The 17,926-nt window shown below is 50.5% G+C and overlaps 1 protein-coding gene across 5 annotated transcripts in view; it reads right to left on the bottom strand.

The window, feature by feature from the left end:
• Positions 1–1,540: 1,540 nt before the first annotated feature.
• Positions 1,541–17,926, bottom strand: part of map7d1a (MAP7 domain containing 1a) — a 38,322-nt gene continuing 21,936 nt past the window's right edge. For 3 of the 5 annotated variants that reach the window (XM_023821198.2, XM_023821199.2, XM_023821200.2), the window contains 15 exons: positions 15,757–15,920; positions 14,643–14,754; positions 13,193–13,297; positions 10,932–11,054; positions 10,012–10,163; positions 9,681–9,811; positions 8,946–9,172; positions 8,040–8,370; positions 6,859–7,018; positions 6,161–6,265; positions 5,225–5,275; positions 5,055–5,127; positions 3,954–4,038; positions 3,206–3,435; positions 1,541–2,201 (listed from right to left, as the gene is read on the bottom strand). In XM_023821198.2, coding sequence (XP_023676966.2) covers positions 2,191–2,201; positions 3,206–3,435; positions 3,954–4,038; positions 5,055–5,127; positions 5,225–5,275; positions 6,161–6,265; positions 6,859–7,018; positions 8,040–8,370; positions 8,946–9,172; positions 9,681–9,811; positions 10,012–10,163; positions 10,932–11,054; positions 13,193–13,297; positions 14,643–14,754; positions 15,757–15,920 — 2,060 coding nt within the window. In that variant the 3' untranslated portion in view covers positions 1,541–2,190. The remainder of the gene's footprint in view (positions 2,202–3,205; positions 3,436–3,953; positions 4,039–5,054; positions 5,128–5,224; positions 5,276–6,160; positions 6,266–6,858; positions 7,019–8,039; positions 8,371–8,945; positions 9,173–9,680; positions 9,812–10,011; positions 10,164–10,931; positions 11,055–13,192; positions 13,298–14,642; positions 14,755–15,756; positions 15,921–17,926) is intronic. The other 2 variants (XM_072716263.1, XM_072716264.1) reach the window with 1 other exon arrangement.

The following is a 17,926-nucleotide window of genomic DNA, read 5'->3' as shown; positions in this document are numbered from 1 at the left end:
TGGGGGAGGGGACCGTGCCCCGTCTCCGCCCAACCCCACCTATTCCCCCAAGAGTTTCAGAAATAGGGACCGGACCTCTGTCTACGGGACCACTTCTGGGTTCCGCTGGAGCCGAATGCGGCAGTTCACCCCGCTGAAGTGGAAAGGGCAGGTGGATAATCGTTCATGTCTTTCTGTTTGCCATCTTTGCGCAGTATTAAAATGAGTAAATAGTGACGTATTCTGACCACGGGTTCTGGACAAATAATTTGAAGGAGCTGTCACACACTCTATACTCTGGGTGCCACATCCGTACCAGCCTGTAGGACAAAAATACTCACAGCACATCTGGCAGAACTCTCTGTCTGACCCAACTGAGCACAGAAGGGGTGTTCGGTTAGGTGGGGGAGGCACTGATCCAGTCTGCCCCTGAAATCTGGGCTAGCGGCCCAGTGCGAGATGCGATTACACATTGCTCTGACCAAAAGGGCAGGGGGGTAAATAAAGACTGGGTTAGATTGGGGTGGGGCGGGGCAGGGTGGGAGGGAGGTGCGGGGAGGGTGGGATTAACGTGATGGTTATTTACGGGAGATTTGTCACGCCGTTTCGACGAGAAGGATGAACTTCAAACCTATTAAATATTCTTTGGGGTTCGTAGAAAAGTGCTGTAAACTGACTGAATATTGGCAGATCGAAGCAAAAAAAAAAAAACTCGAGGGACCCCCTTGGAGAAAGAAATATTACTTCTTAGTAACTAAGTCACTTATTAGGAGCATGTGAGGGAGGGGATTTCACCAGCCTTAGTCTGTTTTTATTTGGGTCTCTGGCTTTCCTATGGAGGGTTGAACACAATACTATATATCAACACTGGAAAATCTCTCCTAAACAAGTAAATGTGGAAATAGATATTTGTAGTTTTTTGCCAAGAATATCTGTGCTCAAAACGTCTCTTGGTACCAGGCCCATGACCAATTAAACCACACTTGGATTTAATCAGTGATGCACGGATGGTGAGGGATTTAATGCATTTCAGAGATTGCCACACGATTTACCCAGATAACTGGACTAATGGCCACAAAGTGCAGCTACACTGATGGACAGTGAACAGAGCATGAGAAGCAGTGAAGCCAGAGACCGGTCTGCTGCCAGGCCTCCACCATTACGAAGCAAATATAAGCTGCAGATTGGTAAAATGTGACATGCGTAGTTTAATAAACATCCATATACCTTCTAAGTCCTTCCCCAGCACAGAATCAAGGTGCCGTTGGAGTCTTTCCCAGGAATCATGCTGACTCACGACAGACCAATCAGACGTCTTCAAGACACCGAGGAGGCCACGCCTCTCCCTTGGTAAGTGGTCCCAAAAGATACAGGCTCCCCCCCCCTTCCAGCTCTTTAATTAATCAGCCTTGGATCCCCTGGATTAATTAACCGCCACATTCTAAATTCTACAGCGATGTGTGTATAACCTACTCACCGTGACAGCACTGTAAAGGTCACTGAATGCGGCCCCAAGAATGTAGGCCGGCGCGTTCTTGGCCAGTAAGAAAAACACACGGTGCACTGGGCTGCCATGCCCCTCTGTCAACCTTTATTCCACAGATTCCCCCCAGGCAGGGACAACACTGAGATTCATTTACAATATTCACAAACTCCATATGGTACCCAGTAGTTTCAATTCTCTTCAAGTTAAATAACTAAATTATGAAAGACAAAATAACCAACACGCTTCTTTGTCAAACTCATCATAACAACAATAATTATAATCGTAATAGTGAAATAGTGTGTATTTTAAGCTCTGTTTTTTTTTTCTACAATAGGTCACGCGGTCAGTCCTGTAAGGTGCATCATAAGACCATAGTGACACTGATAAAACGTAACACTGCTGCACCGTGACGCGTGCTCAAGTCGGCGTGGCCCCTCCCCGGCCCGTTGGCGTCGTCGGGGTCGTCTTCTCATCCTCGCTTTTTCATCCTCTTCCCCCCCACCCCCTCCAGGAGGCGGTTTCCATGGGATGGGCAAGTTGGACACGCGGACGTGAGCGGTCCGCCTCTCGGTTTGGCACAGGTCAGCTGGGTGGGGGGCAGGGGTCTGGGGGTTGGGGCTGGGCTGTATGCAGACAGGCAGGAGAGGGCCAAGGGGGGGGGGGCGGTGGTGATGGGGAGGACGCACCTCTCAGATGCTGGTGTAGGATTGGAACACACGAACACCTCAAAGGACCTCTGCAAAGGAACCAACAGCATACAGGCACTCAGTCGGGGTGGGGTGTGGGGGAGGGACATTAATATTGCCATTAATGGTGATGTTTTTATTTTACTGGCAAGACAAGCAGCTTCACAAGAAAGTACGGTAACAGTCATGCTGAGATCCAAAGCCCTCCCCCATCTTGGACGTGGCTCTGAGCCCGTCGGACTTTGAAATAAAACTGTCAGCTAAGCAGAGAGATCCTGCAGATCCGCAGCAGTCTAGCTGGTGATAAGCATTCCCGGAGATAAACCTCCTGTTTGTTTTGTGCTTTATTTATGACCAGAGGCCTGTCTTCAAGATCAACAGGTGAGGGGCTACAGTGGGCAGGGGGTGACATCGATAACACAAATGTGAGGATTGGCACATATTTGGCCTGGGGTGCTGGCCGCTTTGGGCATCCCAGCTGCCCTTCCTGGCACCCTCTGTGGGCAGCGTGCTTAGAAGGCCAACCTTAAACACCCCCTTCGTGGGACGTCCCACAGGGCAGAGCCCTTGCCTGCCAGGGGGTCAGCCGCAAGGTTCACTTAAATGCCAGCCTCGTTTTACCACGACTAATCAGAGTCATTCTATTTAAGGAAAATACCATCACGGCTCCCCCCGACACCGGGACTCTAAAAGCCCCCTAATCCGTCCCATCAAATGCCTTCATTTTTATGTAAAAACCAGCGGAGTGTCGCAAAGACTCTGCGATTCCTCATCTACTGCTACGGGCAAGTCAACCACACAGCCTGCGTCAGGCCCAACACTACATGCAGAGCAAGGAAATCATAGAAGGGGCAGCATGTTAAGAATATGAACTTTAGCTTCATGGAGAGCATGGTCTGGGTGGGGAAAACAACCTGAACTTCTGCTTCAGGATTAAAAAGGACCATGAAACATCACTCAAGTCAGTTGGCAATGCCATGATCCAACCAAGTTCTACGTTTGATCTTTGCAAGGCTTTGAAAACACGGCCAACGGTGCCTCCCTGTCCAGATACCTGTGACGTGCTGAGGCTTAATAGAGCCCGCCTTCTTCAGGAAGGGTTCTCCCGCCTCAAATGCCAGGATTGGCTCCGCAGAAACACCAGTCTCAGACTTGTCCCGCCCCTCACCACTGCTGTGATTGGACAGCTGGATGATCTCCTCAAAGCCGGCCGACTCCCCCTTGGCAGACAGTCCATTCTCATGCTTGGCCGGTTGAACACCGTTGATCACCGGAACCATGGGGCTGGGGGTAATGTCACACACAGATGGTCAGTGATGATCATCCTGGCCAATGAGACCACCAGCGGTATTTATACACTTTGCAATGCCTTGTGGGGTTTCCGTGATCCGACAAGCCATGAAGACTTTGTGTCTATTTATCCTAAGACTTTAATGCATTTATTTTTGGAGTATAATTTGTGTCTTGTGTATTTTGTCTGCCTAATGTGAAACTGGGCTCTTGTATCTCTGGGCGGATTTTTAATTAGTTAGCTCATTTAACAGGATGCTTCACAGCGTTCTATCAGGAGAATCCTCTCTCTTTCTCACTGACTCTCTGTCTGTCTCTCTGTCACACACACACACACACACGGTCCCATAAGAGTCTGGATTTGGTCCGGTTAGACCAAATGCATCACGGTTAGCGCGCTCCCGAGCCCGTGTTCACAGCAACACCCACTGCAGATTAATCTGCTGCCTTTACATAGAAGAGCACTAAAGTATAAGAGTGGAAAAAGACAGGAGAAAGCATTTCTTGTATACCTCTCTTTGATGCTGCCCTGTGATTGGACGTCCACCGCTTCCCTATTGGACAGCACCGCCTCCGATCCCGGTTTGTAGTCCATCACTGACAAAAGAGGACAGACGGCATAACATGAATCTTGAAGGCATGTTCAGGGCGTACATCTCAAAGAGAGATTTAGGTTTTTCTTGGACATCCTTCACCTAAGATTGGACAGTTAATAAGCTGTTTATGCTTAGTAATATAAAAAAAAACAAACAAACAATCTTGGGCTCACAAGATGTTCATTCTGGCTGAGAGGAAGGGGATTTTCCACTGAAATTTCGACAGAGGAGGAGGACGGACGGGACCACCCTGTCTGGGGACCATGTGACTTTAATCCAAGATCCAAGGCCTTAATCCCTGCATCCACAAGCACATCTCAGGAGGCCTCCTATGTTTTACTTATCTCCCACAGAACCGGGATCCTCCCCAGCTGCAAACCAGAAGGCTGATATGACCAGCACCCCCCCACCACGCCGTGTCTGCTGGACCTGTCCACGCCTCGCTACACCCCCGCATGAAATAAGTCTGAAATGTATGGCAAATGGATAAATAACATGCGGAAAGCAGGGGACGGACAGGGCCGAAGCGAGCACCCAAAACGGCTCCGGCAGGAAAGCAGACACAGCTCCAGGGAACATGAGGAGAGTCTGTTCTGGGGAAACGGAGAGCAGGACAGCACCACCTCAGAGACACACGGGAACCATCAACAAGCTCAAAAAGCAGCACCCGAGGAGGGCCGGTCTTCTGCCCCGTAGCCGGTACCGGCCCGGATACAATGCTCTCCTTTGATGGCCAGAACGGCTCCCAGACATGCGCATCCGGCTTTCATTTCTGCCGAGTCAGTTTAACTTCTTTACTGTCCATTAAAAAACCCTCAACAGAATTTTAATAAAAACGAGATGCGCCCAAAATAAGCTAATGAATTTCTGCAAACGAAAGGCTTTGTTTTCGGGCCTGGAGGCCACACACAGATCTCCGTCTGGACAAACCACAACCAGATGAATGGGTGAGTAAGCAGCTGAATTACAGGCCTGCCGTCTGTGATTACGCGCGCCTACGACGGTTACTCAAGATACCTTTATTGCTCTCAGAGTCTGGTTTGGCGTCTTTTCCATTGATGTGGGCCGGAGACAAAGTCTTGGCGTCTTTCTGTGAATAGAGAATCCGACAGTTCAGATTGGAGATGGAAGAATGATGTATCTAAATACGAGAAGTGGAGGAGAGGCGAGTTAGAAGATATAGGCACCTTTTCCCCAGGATCTGTCTTGCGGGTTCTCTTCATGATCTCCTCGAGGCGCTGGGACAGAGACAGAGGAAGCGTCGTTAGAACCACAATCCTAACCATAACTATGCATCTGTAGAATTACATGGCAACCCTGGACACACTCGATCCACTACTAGATACAGCAGAATACATTTACATTTTAACAGTTCACATGTTTAGCAGATGCTTTTGTCCAAAGCGACATACAAGCGAAGCAAATAGCTCATTACGAACATACAATTTGTCAAGGAGTCAATTAGGCATAAATGTAGATAGGCTGAGCTTCCAGAGAATGCCCAGGTACAGGTGTAACAGTCCTGGAGCAAGAACCTAATAAGATATTCATGAGGAACATAAGAACATTCAGGGAAAGTAAAGAGACATGCTGGTAGGGCAATATGGTCAGGAAAACATCACACCAACCACAAAGGCCAATAACAACTCATCCGTTTCACTCATGTACACCAGTGTTTCCCATCCCAATCATTGGGGACCCCCAGACATAATTGCCCCCTCTCAGTAATGATAGGAAAATTAAATTTCATGAACCATTTGCTGTATTTTCTGCCCTTTTTTGAACAGAGAGCACCATCTAGTGGGGACAGAAAATACAGCAAATGGTTCATTAAGCTTAATTTGCTAATCACTATCTCTCAGCTCCCAACACACTTGCACCAGGTTCTCTGTGTCCATAATTACTTGGCTTAGATGTGCTAGGAGCCGTGAGGGAGCAAAATTGTGGACTGTCGAGGGTCCCTGAGCACTGGGTTGGGAAACACTGACCTACATGTGAATGAGGCTGAAATTCAGGGACGTTTGATAGCAAAAGCAAAGGCCCGGGGCACCAGGCCACGGAAGGAAGGCAGTGGTTTCCTCCTCTGGGGCGTGAAGCGCCGTTGCCGGTAGGTGCCCCCCTACCTTCTTCCTCTCCAGACGCTCCAGCTCCTCCTTCTGAAAGTGCTTCTCTCTCTCCAGCCTCTGCTTCTCCGCCTCCTCCCTGGCCTTGATCTCTGCCTCTTCCCTCTGGTATACAGTTTAAATATTTAACTGCATAACTAAGACAAAAATGTGAGATACCCCATTCTCAGAAGACACATCTTGGGCATTGATGTTGAAGTTCTGTAAGAGCTCCTCCAACCGATGCCGAAGGCAACATTAAAAGTGCATTTTTATGTTTTAAAATCAGCCAAAACGTTTCGACGTGGCCATGGGTAATAATCTGGCCACCAGGGGGAAGCGGCGGGATGGTGGATTACAGATGAGTCACTGTAAAGTGCCTCTGGCTTATAAATGCTGCCCACGTAGGGGGCAAACAAACGCTCCTCTGAGTCGAGGAGCTTCAGGCACACGACCCGGAAAGTTGCCTGAACTTGGACCCGGAAGGTTCTGCAAGATATCACAGAAATGGGGCGAGTAGCTAAAGCAGAACGGAAGGCTTGCAGATCACAGCAGACTAAATCCCACCCAACACGGCCCGCAAGACGAAAAACCAGCAGAAAGTCGTGTGCTAGAGGGAAGGAGGAGATCAGCCGCTAGCGGGTGTGTTGGCTGATGTCACCATGGCGATCCGGATCAGATTATTATGGGAACGTCCCTAAAGCCACGCCTCCCCACACCTGCTTCTGGAGCCTCTCGTTCTCCTCCTGCTCGGCCCGGGCCTTCTCCTGAGCCTCCCGCTCCTCCTGCTGTCTCTGCTCCTCCAGGAGACGCTGCTGCTCCTCCTCCCGTCGCTGCTGCTCCTGGGCGGCCCGGGCCGCCCGCTCCTCACGCAGCACCCTGAAGGAGAGACGTCTTAGCATCTGCACAAAATCAGCGGTGTGTCCCCTACTGTACAGCGCAAGTCACACCCCCGGGCCGAGGAAAACACCTTCACACCAGCGACAGAGGACACCTACCGTGTGCCACATACATTTAAGTACTCGGTCATTTGAAACCGGCAGAGTGATTTTATTGTTGTCCCCTGAGCTAGGCCTTTAATCCCAAATGTTCCAGGGATTGTCGCAAGAAAACGTACGCCACGTTGGATAAAAGCGACTACTAAATAAAATATAAACGTAAATTCATCTGGGGAAACCAAGTCAGTTAATTATGCTGCTCTAGGGCGGTGTTTTCCAACCGGTATGCCGTTAGAATTAGCCAGGCATGCCATGCTTTCAAATATATATAAACCAAATAAAATATGTATTAATAATTCAATTATGAATATATTTTAAGTGGCTTAGATGAAGAAAATGCTTTGTGTATAAACGGCTTCTTATTCATTAAATAGTCCAATAGACTTAAAGCGCACTTGTCACATAATGAAACGTAGCTCAGAATAAAACCGATAAAAACTGATAGCCGAACATATATATGTTTGACAATTTCCATTCTGAAATTAGTGAAAACACAAGATCATGGATAAATTAAAAAAAAAAAAAAAAACACACACATACTTGATCCTGAGCCAGCAGATTAAGAGCAATGTGATACATGTTATTACTAACAGCTGATTAGTAGTACAGTATGTGTTAAATCAATGGTGGCACTGGGATAAATACCTTATGAAAAGTGCACCATGGCAGAAAAATGGTTGGGAAACAATGCTCTAGGGTACAACATCCAGCCCCTTGTGCGATTCGAACCAGCAACTTTCAGTTATACCCTTATGCACCTTCTTATATTCCCCAGTTTCAGTCCTTCAGACCAATTTGTACTTTTTCCGACAAGATGTAAGCTGAGTGATTCTTAGTCTACAAGCCCGTGTGTGTGTGCGTGTGTGGGGGGGGCTTGGTGAGATGGATGGGCGGGGCCTCACCGCTCCCTCTCCGCCTGCTCTCGCCGTTCCTGCTCCTCCCGCTCGCGCTGCTCGCGCGCCTGCCGCCGCTTCTCTGCCAGTATGCGGGCCGCCTCCCCTGGGTCCGTGGTGCCCGCTGTGGGCTTGCCGGACGGGGACACAGCCACAGCTGCAGCCGGGGTGGGGGCGGGGGCGGGGGGTGGGGCCAGGGCGGGCACAGAAGGCAGGGAGCCGGCGTCCGACGAGGTCTGCTCGGGCACTGCCTTAGATGTGGGCACCGTGACTGGCGCACTCACGGAAGGGGGCGGGACCGAGGCCGACGCCGTGACGACAGATGGGATGGGGGCAGAGCCTGAAGGGGGTGGGGCACAAACAATCAGGGGTGGAGCTTTCCGCTGGAGAGACCACAAGTCCCTCTCAGAAGCAGGTCTCGTCACCGACACCCACAGCAGTTCATGATCAGCATGCAGATGGGCTCATTGACATTCCGCACGACGCCTGTTTATGGGATCTGGCATCGGAGGCGCTGCAGCCGGCCCTCAAGGGCACTCCGGCCCTGAACTGGAAGGACGAGCACGGTAATTACTCAATAATGGCTTCTTAATTAGCCCTGTCTGCTCACGCCGTCACGCTCTGTCAACAGTCACGCTTTACAGCACCCGTCTTCCAGCCGTGGCGGTGAGGGGAGGTTGGGGGGATTTATAAGTGGAGAGCAACTTTAGCTACTGGTTTGCATTAGTTTTGTTCCTATCCACCATTTATTCAGTCCCCTGTCCTGCCCAAGTTACGTCTTACGACAGATATAGGAAACTCCAAACCTGCCAGTCACTCAGGATACAAATAAACACCAAAACCTGAACTTACATTAGCCTAATATTACACTACTACATCATGCTAACAACAAAGTATCCATGGCAACGGACTTACTCTTGGCTTCCTCGGGGGTGCCGGACCGGGCCTTCTCCACGGCGACGGGGGAGGCCGTCCGAGGTTCCACGCGGGCAGGGGTCTGGGACCTCTTTGGGCGGGGCTTGCTGGCAGGTGGGGTTGCTCGGACCGTGGTGGGTTTTGGGGACACCGCAGGGCTTGGGGAGGCGGGTCGGCCCTTGGTGGCGGCGGGGGAGGCGGTCCGGTGTTTGGCAAGGAGACTGGTGCTGGAAAGGACAGGACAGGACAGGACTTAAAGATTCCGGAGTACTATGAATCCGGCAAGGCGCCAAGGCAAACAAGCAGCCATGGAATGGAGAGCAGACATCATGGACCAATCTGGGACCAAACTACGGAATCAATACCAAACGCAGCACAGCGTGAGCAAGTTTTGTGTTCTGTACACACTGGGCACTGTCTGTGTTGGCTGGAAAGTTTTGTCAAGGGGACATGTTTGTTCCACTGGATCTTGGTTCCGGAAACATTCCAGCAGTAATGTTCCCACACACACGCCATCAGAGCTCCCTGAACTGAACCAGAACTGTGGACAAACGGCATACAGCCCTCGGCGGCTCTATAAATCACAAACGGCCGTTGGCCCAGACTGACAGGCGCTGACCCGCTAAGCCCAGATTGGCTGTTTGCAGCCTCTGATCATTGAGACAAGGGTGCGGGTCTGTCAGTCACCAGCAGAAGGGGACAGGGTTTGGGGAGGTAATGCGGAGCTTGCGGTACCTGGGCTCGGGCCTGTGTTTGAGGCTGGGCAGGGACTGCCTCTTCCGCAGGACCTTCTCTTTCGTCAGGGCGCTGCGCTCCTTCTCATTCTCCCGCTCCTTGTCTTTCTTCTCCTTCTTTTTCTTCTCCATCTGTTTACAGACACCCGGAATATATGTGGGATGAAATATAAGTAATATACAAATTTGGGGGCAGGGTTAAGATCTACAGCAGAATATTCCTCGAGAGAGACCACATTTCCCATAATCCTTTAGGCCATGTTTATTGCACAGCACATGCCAGTTTGATTCTTTATGAAGCTGCTCGACTGGAGGTTTGACTGACGACTGACCGGTGTGGAGTCCCGCCTCCGCTGGCGCTGGGTGATATCGGGCGTGCTGGTGGACACCTTCCAGCGCTCGGACGAGCGATGATACGCCCTGTGGTGGTGACTGCAGGCGGTCAGGGGGCTGGCGGACGAGGAACGAGGGCACAAGGGCGACCCTGGGCATAAGGGGTCACAAGACACAAATAGTAATTCACTGATAATATAGACACTGGTTTTACCCTATTTCTGATTGGCTTAAACCTTCACTGCTTTTTGATTGGCTTAAACCACTTGATAAATGTCAATAAAGTTCCATCAGTATACCCGAAATAAAAATTCACTTATGATTTACGCAAGTTGTACATCGTTAGAGTGCCTGCCAGTTTGAGTCCTGGGATAGGGTTTTTTGTTCCGCCGCTAAGGATGTGCAGATCAGTACCGAACATCGATTCTTTAGATCTGAATGTTTCATTTTGCCAATCGATTCTAATGTTAAAATGCCACTTTTTTTTTTTACCTGGTAATTTAAAGTACACAGTACTGTGTAAAAGTCTAAAAAAAAGGTTTAAATGAACGACGTAAAACTACGATATTATGTCAAACGCACCATGCCTGGCTAATGAATAACTTATTAGGTTATTTAATTAATTGACTGACTGATTTAGCTGGTGGCAAAATTTAATGGCTAATGCTAATAAATTATCGGCTTATGTGTTAACAGAATGAGGTTCTTGAGGCCAGTTATGTTGCAGGGTGCTATATAAAACATACCGAATTGAATGTGGCACAGTGGTAGCACGAGTAAAACAGCTTACTTAATCATCAGGAGTATCCGTGGCACCCATATCAAATAACTATAGTCACTAAACAGGATTATAATACACTATCCCTACACACCCGGCACTAGAGGGCAGGGTAACAGTGAGGCGAAGCATGATACTCACGGGCATCTTTGCTGTTGCTCAGAACACTGGCGGCACTGCGACTGCGCGCCAGGAAAGACAGGGTGGGGGTCATCAGGCGATCCACAATGCTGCTCTCCCATGCGCTGAGCTGGAGGCTGCGAGCTTGAGGGGGGAGGGGGGAGCGGGATAGCGACAGTCAGCAACTGGGCACAACCAGAGCTGGGAGTACAATCTCAGGAAAGCCCGTTGTTAAGAAGCGTACCCCTGAACTGCTTAAACACGGTTTAAAGTGGAGCTTTGGGGAATTACCCATAATACCTTTCTGTGTGATCCAAATTCAAGCAACATAATGAATGACAGGTTTCAGAAGGCATCTGAAGGCTTTTTGCAAAAAAAAGGTGTTCTCTCTTGTCCACAGCAATTGGGTAACAGTTTGCAAAACTACCCCATCATCAGCACGCACACAGGTTACCAGCATATAAGCCGACGGGCAGGAAAATCCCACCAACTGGAATTGGGAACGCCACATCTCACCACACACGCTCGTCACCGTTGGCTCAAGACTGATCAAATTGCAAGGAATCATGGAGAGGAGAGCGGCGCTGCCCCCTCATGGCCAGGAGGATCCCGTGCATTCAAGCGGCCCGTAATTAAGAACATGAACTAAACAGTTCAGTAATCAAAAAAACAGGTATGTCTCAAAATATGCTCACATGCTCACAGGGTAAAAAACAAACAGTTAAGATTCCCCCAAAAGGACAAAGGGGAAAAAAACAAAAGAAGAACTCCAATCAACATCTAATTCAGTGTGAGAGACCTCACGTACAAGCAGAATACTCATAGGAATTGGTGTCGTTTCTTCAAAGACAAATGTAGTTTCCTTAATTTAACGCATGTTTCAGTGCAGCAGCGTCGCAGTCAGATGCATCCATCTTCAGCGCCAGATTTTCATCAGCAGGAAAAATTAATGAGGAGCAGACAAGTGCCGATTAAGACTGGAGCGCGGGAGGATCCGATAGATGAACATAGCGGGAAGTTCCAGTGACTTCCCTGCTTCAGCAGCTCGCTTCCTTCCCATTCGCTTCCGCGGTTTCCAAGGATACAATGAAGATGAGGGCCATGAGCCCCCGTTTAATAAAACTCTCCATCGACTGCTTTCTGTTGTGGGTTGTAAGAAACAGGCCTTCCTTTGCCTCCTTTCCTGAAAACCCACACTCTATAAACACATATAGGCACAAATACAAACTAATTCACCCCCTCCATGCTAAAAAACATTAGGGGGGGGGAGGGGGGGCAGCAGCCTACACTCGCTGTAAAAGGGCCAGATTCTTAGGGTTCAGGCAGGTGCTTGAGGTCCGCAGTTTGGAAAAGTGACACCTGTCTGACCCCCACACCTGTTTGCTTGCATCAGCGACCCCCCCGAGACCACACAGTCATAAAACAACCATTTCTGGTGACAGGTCCCTGTATTTTTAGCTTGGAAATATTGAGTTCTGCTTTACTGGTTGATAAACACCAGTTGCCTAGCAACCAGGCAAGAAGGCTGGAGGCCGGATTTCATGGCTGGGCGCTCGGTGCGCCGTGCCCTGCTGTCAGGACCCCGCTGGGCGGTGCACGTCACGTGATCCCACATCTTTTTCTGGCTGCTTCCGTAACGGCACGTCTCACCACTGATTAGTGCCGTAAATTCTGGTTTTTACTGCGTCACTCTCGCACTTTCGAGAAGAGAAGTTCAACGTCAGCATGAAAGGAATCGCACACAGAACGTGGGAATGGTCGGTAACCTACCTGAGTCAAAGGTGCGAACGGACGGATTCCCGCCACCCCACACTACACCCCGAGTTTCTCATGTGACAATGCTGTCGTTCACAGACTTCAGCAAACGGAAAAAACAACCACAACCAACACTAGGGCGTATATGTGAGGATGGACAAGAACTGAAAAAGCGGAGGGACAAACCAAATAAAAAGGCACTGACTCCTCTTATATATTCATGTGAAGATATAAACGTCAGGCCTGAACCAATGGAAGCTGGATGTGGGGGGGGGCATGATGTAGAGGACACGTTGCGGGGGGGGGGGGGGGGGGGGGGAACAAGAGCACCGAAGGTGTGAAAATGATTGGTAATCATCGAGCAGGGAGGGGCGATTCAAGGGGAAAAAATAAAGTTTTAGAAAAAGGACGAAAATCATAAAGGAGCTGAGGTCGAGGATTCACGAAGAGGACCAAAATTATGCCTGATGGGACAGTGATGTGACGGGGGGGCGGGTCCTGGACAGGGTGGAGGGGGCGGTCCTTACTTTTGCTCGGGGAGTTCCACAGGGTGGCAGAGGACTTGGACAGCCTCTTGCTAATTACCGAGTCGACGTGTTTCGGCAGGTTGACCGCAGACAAGGAGCACCTGCCTGCGGACCGGAGAGAGGGCGACACTGGTCACAGGGCGGCCGCGGCTCCCAGGGACGAGCCGAGCCAGCCCTGCCACGAGGCGCGAGGCAGGGGGCGCCAGCGAGGGGAGATCGGCCCCGCGAAAAAAGAAAGGGGGGCCAAGGCTTGGCATGTGACCACCACATGACCACAGCCTCCATGAGACACCATAACCCAACCACCACACCACAAAGAAAAGAAACCTAAGACACCCAAGACACTCCTGCCACGGTGCAATTGCACGGAGCATGCAGATACACACAAACACACACGGATCCCAGATTTTCCCACAATCCACCCACATGCATGTCAGTGTAGCCACTGAATGACTCATTTTATTTACAGTACTGTTATTGTTTACTGAAAACAGGAAATCCCCTTGGCACTGAAGAGGTGAATCTTTAGTGCTTTTTAAGTCACAAAACACTGGTATCACATGACTTTGGTGTGTAACGCTCCGCTCACAGATCCTAGACGCCAGTGACGTGTCAGGCGGTAAAGGTTGAACCTGTACTGCCACCTTGTGGTGAGAAACTGTATGGCAGACTGTTCTCCCACTCCGCAACATAAAGGAAAATGGAAGACAGGGGCTGAAACCACTGTTGGACATGACCATCGGAGGAAGACGCACACCGGGCTTGTATCGCCAGGACCGATGAAGATTTATCGGGCTGCTCCTGAAACTGAAGCACTGCCCTCCTCCAGCACAGCGAAACCATGTGACATGAGAGGCAGCAGCAGTGACGGGAGGGGGGCAAGGCGCGCGTGCCCCCACACAGAACATCGCCTCTGCTGCAGCCCAGCTAAGGAGATGGGCCAGTTATGCAATTCTACTGTCAATCAAATGCTCCCCACCAATCTGGGGACTCTGCGGCTGCATTACATGTCACTCTTTGCTGCAATACGTCTTGCCATAAGCTAGAGATGGACCACAATAAATCAATATATGTACAACAAAGGAAAAATGTGGGGGATCGGATTCCAGTAAAGACCACATTTGGATAAAATGATCACAAACGGCAGATACACTGAGCCATAATGTCAAAGATCTGAAAACGCAGGTACAAACACTCAGAGCTGGTACACTGTCACACACACACACACACACACACACACACACACACACACACACACACACACACACACACACACACACCTTCCCCAGAGCTGCTCACCACAAGCACATCGCCCATGTTGACAAACCCCCAGGGACAGGACCAGACACCAGTGCTATAAATTTAATTAGAGGCCCTGGAGAGGCAGGAAAGCAGCTAGAGAGCCCCCTCCCCCTGCACACAGCACCTGCCCCCACAGCGGCGCACTCACCCTCCCGCTGGCCGCCATTCCGGGTCAGGCCGCCCGCCCAGGACCAGCGCTGCTGCCGGATCTCGGTCCACGTCTTCTTGGAGGACCGCTGGACGGCAGCTTCGTATCGCTCCTGGAGGTCAACGTACAGAATTTTAGCACCTGAATGGACGCCAGTTTAGATCCGGGGACGGGCACCGCAGATATAAACCCCGACCTTCGAGACAAACTCAGTAACATCCCTTGCAGACGCATGCAGGCACGCACTGAGTCTGACCCCCACAGTATGCTATGGAAAATAACAAGGAGTGTTTGGAAACAGTTCAAACCGGGAAACAAAGGGGAAGTAGCCACATCCAGGGGAAACGAGGTGGAAGCGGAGGGGGGGGGGGGTCATCCTACAGGCTTCATTTATGCTGCCATGGAAACACCCACACACAAACACTAACATTAAACCCAACTGCTCACTGTAAAGTAAGTTCACCCCACAAGGATACCGCAGGGTTGGGACAGCCAGCCTCCACCCAAACCCAGGGACAGCCAGGCACTGCAGGGCCGGGACAGCCAGCCTCCACCCGAACCCAGAGACAGCCAGGCACTGCAGGGCCGGGACAGCCAGCCTCCAACCGAACCCAGGGACAGCCAGGCACTGCAGGGCCGGGACAGCCAGCCTCCACCCGAACCCAGGGACAGCCAGGCACTGCAGGGCCGGGACAGCCAGCCTCCACCCGAACCCAGGGACAGCCAGGCACTGCAGGGCCGAGACAGCCAGCCTCTACCCAAACCCAGGGACAGCCAGGCACTGCAGGGCTGGGACAGCCAGTCTCCACCCGAACCCAGGGACAGCCAGGCACTGCAGGGCTGGGACAGCCAGCCTCCACCCAAACCCAGGGACAGCCAGGCACTGCAGGGCCGAGACAGCCAGCCTCCACCCGAACCCAGGGACAGCCAGGCACTGCAGGGCCGAGACAGCCAGCCTCCACCCAAACCCAGGGACAGCCAGGCACTGCAGGGCTGGGACAGCCAGCCTCCACCCGAACCCAGGGACAGCCAGGCACTGCAGGGCTGGGACAGCCAGGCACTGCAGGACAGGGACAGCCAGGCACTGAGGGCCGCACACCTCCAGCCAGCCCACCTTGTTCCTCTCCAGCTTCTGCCGCTGCCTTTCCTCCAGGGCGGCCCTGCGTCTCTCCGCCTTCATCCGCTGCTCCTCCAGCTTCCTGCGGCGCTCGTCCAGCTGCCGCTCCCGCAGCTGCCGTGCCTTCTCCTCCTTCTCCAGCCACTGCGTCTTCTTGGCAGCTGTAGAGTGCAGGGCCAGCAGGTTTACAGTGTGCCTCCCTTTCCTGACCTAAAGTGCCTCATTTCTACCAACATGGTGCCGGACCTGCCTTTATCCTAATTCAGAACTGGTTCCACGTGTTTCCACCGGAAAAAAAAAGGCCTCGGTCTAGAAAAAATGGCTCCAGCAGCACTGCAAAAAAGCTGGTCTCAGAATTTGGAAGCATAAAATCAGTGAAAGTGGGACGGGTCCAAACCTTTGGCATACCCAGAAAACTCAGTCTATAGCTGATTTAGTTTTGTCTAATATTACTGATTTCAGCAGTGAAACAGCTAGCCATCTTATTAGTGGAATAATGTCATATTGCTTTTTGTTCTGTAAAAATACAAAAGATCGATTTGCTGGACAGATTTTATAAATTACAAACATGTCACAGATTGAATAAATAAAATATTGTGGTGCTTGAATAGTGAAGAGATCATGAGGCAGACAGCAAAGTTCAGTTTTTAAGCAGACTCTTCACAACAAGTGAGAATAAACTCACACGCACAGACTGGGGAGCCTTTTCAGAGACAAAAGTGCATACAGGCAATAGAGACATAGCTCATGTCATACGCTGAAAACTTGTTTCGGTTCGGCAACTTATAAAAACTTGAAATCTGAAACAGAACTTACTTTACTCTCAATTACGTAACATTCCCGTTCTGTTCTTTACTGAAACTGGTGGAAACGCGGGCAGGTTCTCAAAAGGCACCAAACGAGAACCAGCTCAGTGCCAGCAGCGGCACCAGCTCCGTGTTGGTGGAAACGAGGCACAGGAGTCTGAGCTCCCTCCTCGCAGACAATGGCAAACAACCTCAGACAGCCAGGCCTATTTATTAAAATCATACAGCCAGGAAAATATTCTATCTACCTAGTGACCTGTGTGAGTCACCATGATTGAGCTGGGATTTTACAAAACAAAAATAAATAAGTGAAAAGTAAATTAAATAAGATTTAAACATCCAGCAGCCTGAACTGCTCCTGGTGACAAAAACAATTAAACCCCAATAAAATCCCTTCCCTTAAGTGGAGCCCATTAGGACCCTGCTGTGCCCCCCCCCCACACACCCTCCCCCCCCACCCCACTAAGCAAGCAAACTGCATGGCTTCCATTTTCAAGGCAGCTGGATACCTTGCTTGTTAACTGCTTCATTCAAGGGTACGAAAGCTGGGTGACCTGACACGGGTATGGCAGCAGGACCTTAACCACAACGCCACCTGCTGCTCAGTGACGATACACCAGCTAGTTTACTGCTTCACATGACGCGATTGACCATTAGATAAATCCCCCTGAAAACCAGATAGACAAGCTTTTCCAGGCCATAAATCACTGTCTGCCTCAGACAAAGGCGGCACATTCCAGGCATATTCCTAGCAAATCTACCACATTCCTACCAGTGATGAGTGAAATTAAAATTTCCTCACACTAAGCATCATTACATCACTTCTGCCAATACCACCGGCACTAATGTATGCTAGAGCACCTCTGTAATTGGCGATCCCCCTTCTGCATCCGAACTGGAGCCCCCTGCAGGTAATACTATGATTCAGAGTGCTAGCTCTTCCTGGAGGAACCTTAATGTGCCGCTTTATCTCCCGACCACATTAAACATCCGATTCTAGCCATTGCTCACGGATTCTGTGACATCGGGAGCCGTGATCGATTCAGGAGATGGGGCCTAGGCGCCTTCCTCTGTTAAATGTCAAATGCAATTTCCAGTGGCCATAAATGACAGACACATGGGAACCAGCAGTGTGGTGAAAGGGCAACAGAGTTTGTGCATTACGCCACGTGGAACTCTGACATCATCATCACAACCGTCCGATATTTCCTGTCACCGGACCTCATCTGACAAAGCCATGCTGTGTGAGGAGAACTGTGTATGTGCAGGAATAGTAAATTAACACTACTTTGGACCTCTGGTGTGACTTCGAGCACCAGTAACAGACGGCTGCTGGCCCAGTGATCAATATCTGGATTGTA

This window comes from Paramormyrops kingsleyae, chromosome 9 (assembly GCF_048594095.1).
Source record: "Paramormyrops kingsleyae isolate MSU_618 chromosome 9, PKINGS_0.4, whole genome shotgun sequence".
Classification (NCBI taxonomy): Eukaryota; Metazoa; Chordata; class Actinopteri; order Osteoglossiformes; family Mormyridae; genus Paramormyrops; species Paramormyrops kingsleyae.
This window is presented reverse-complemented; position numbering and strand designations above follow the sequence as displayed.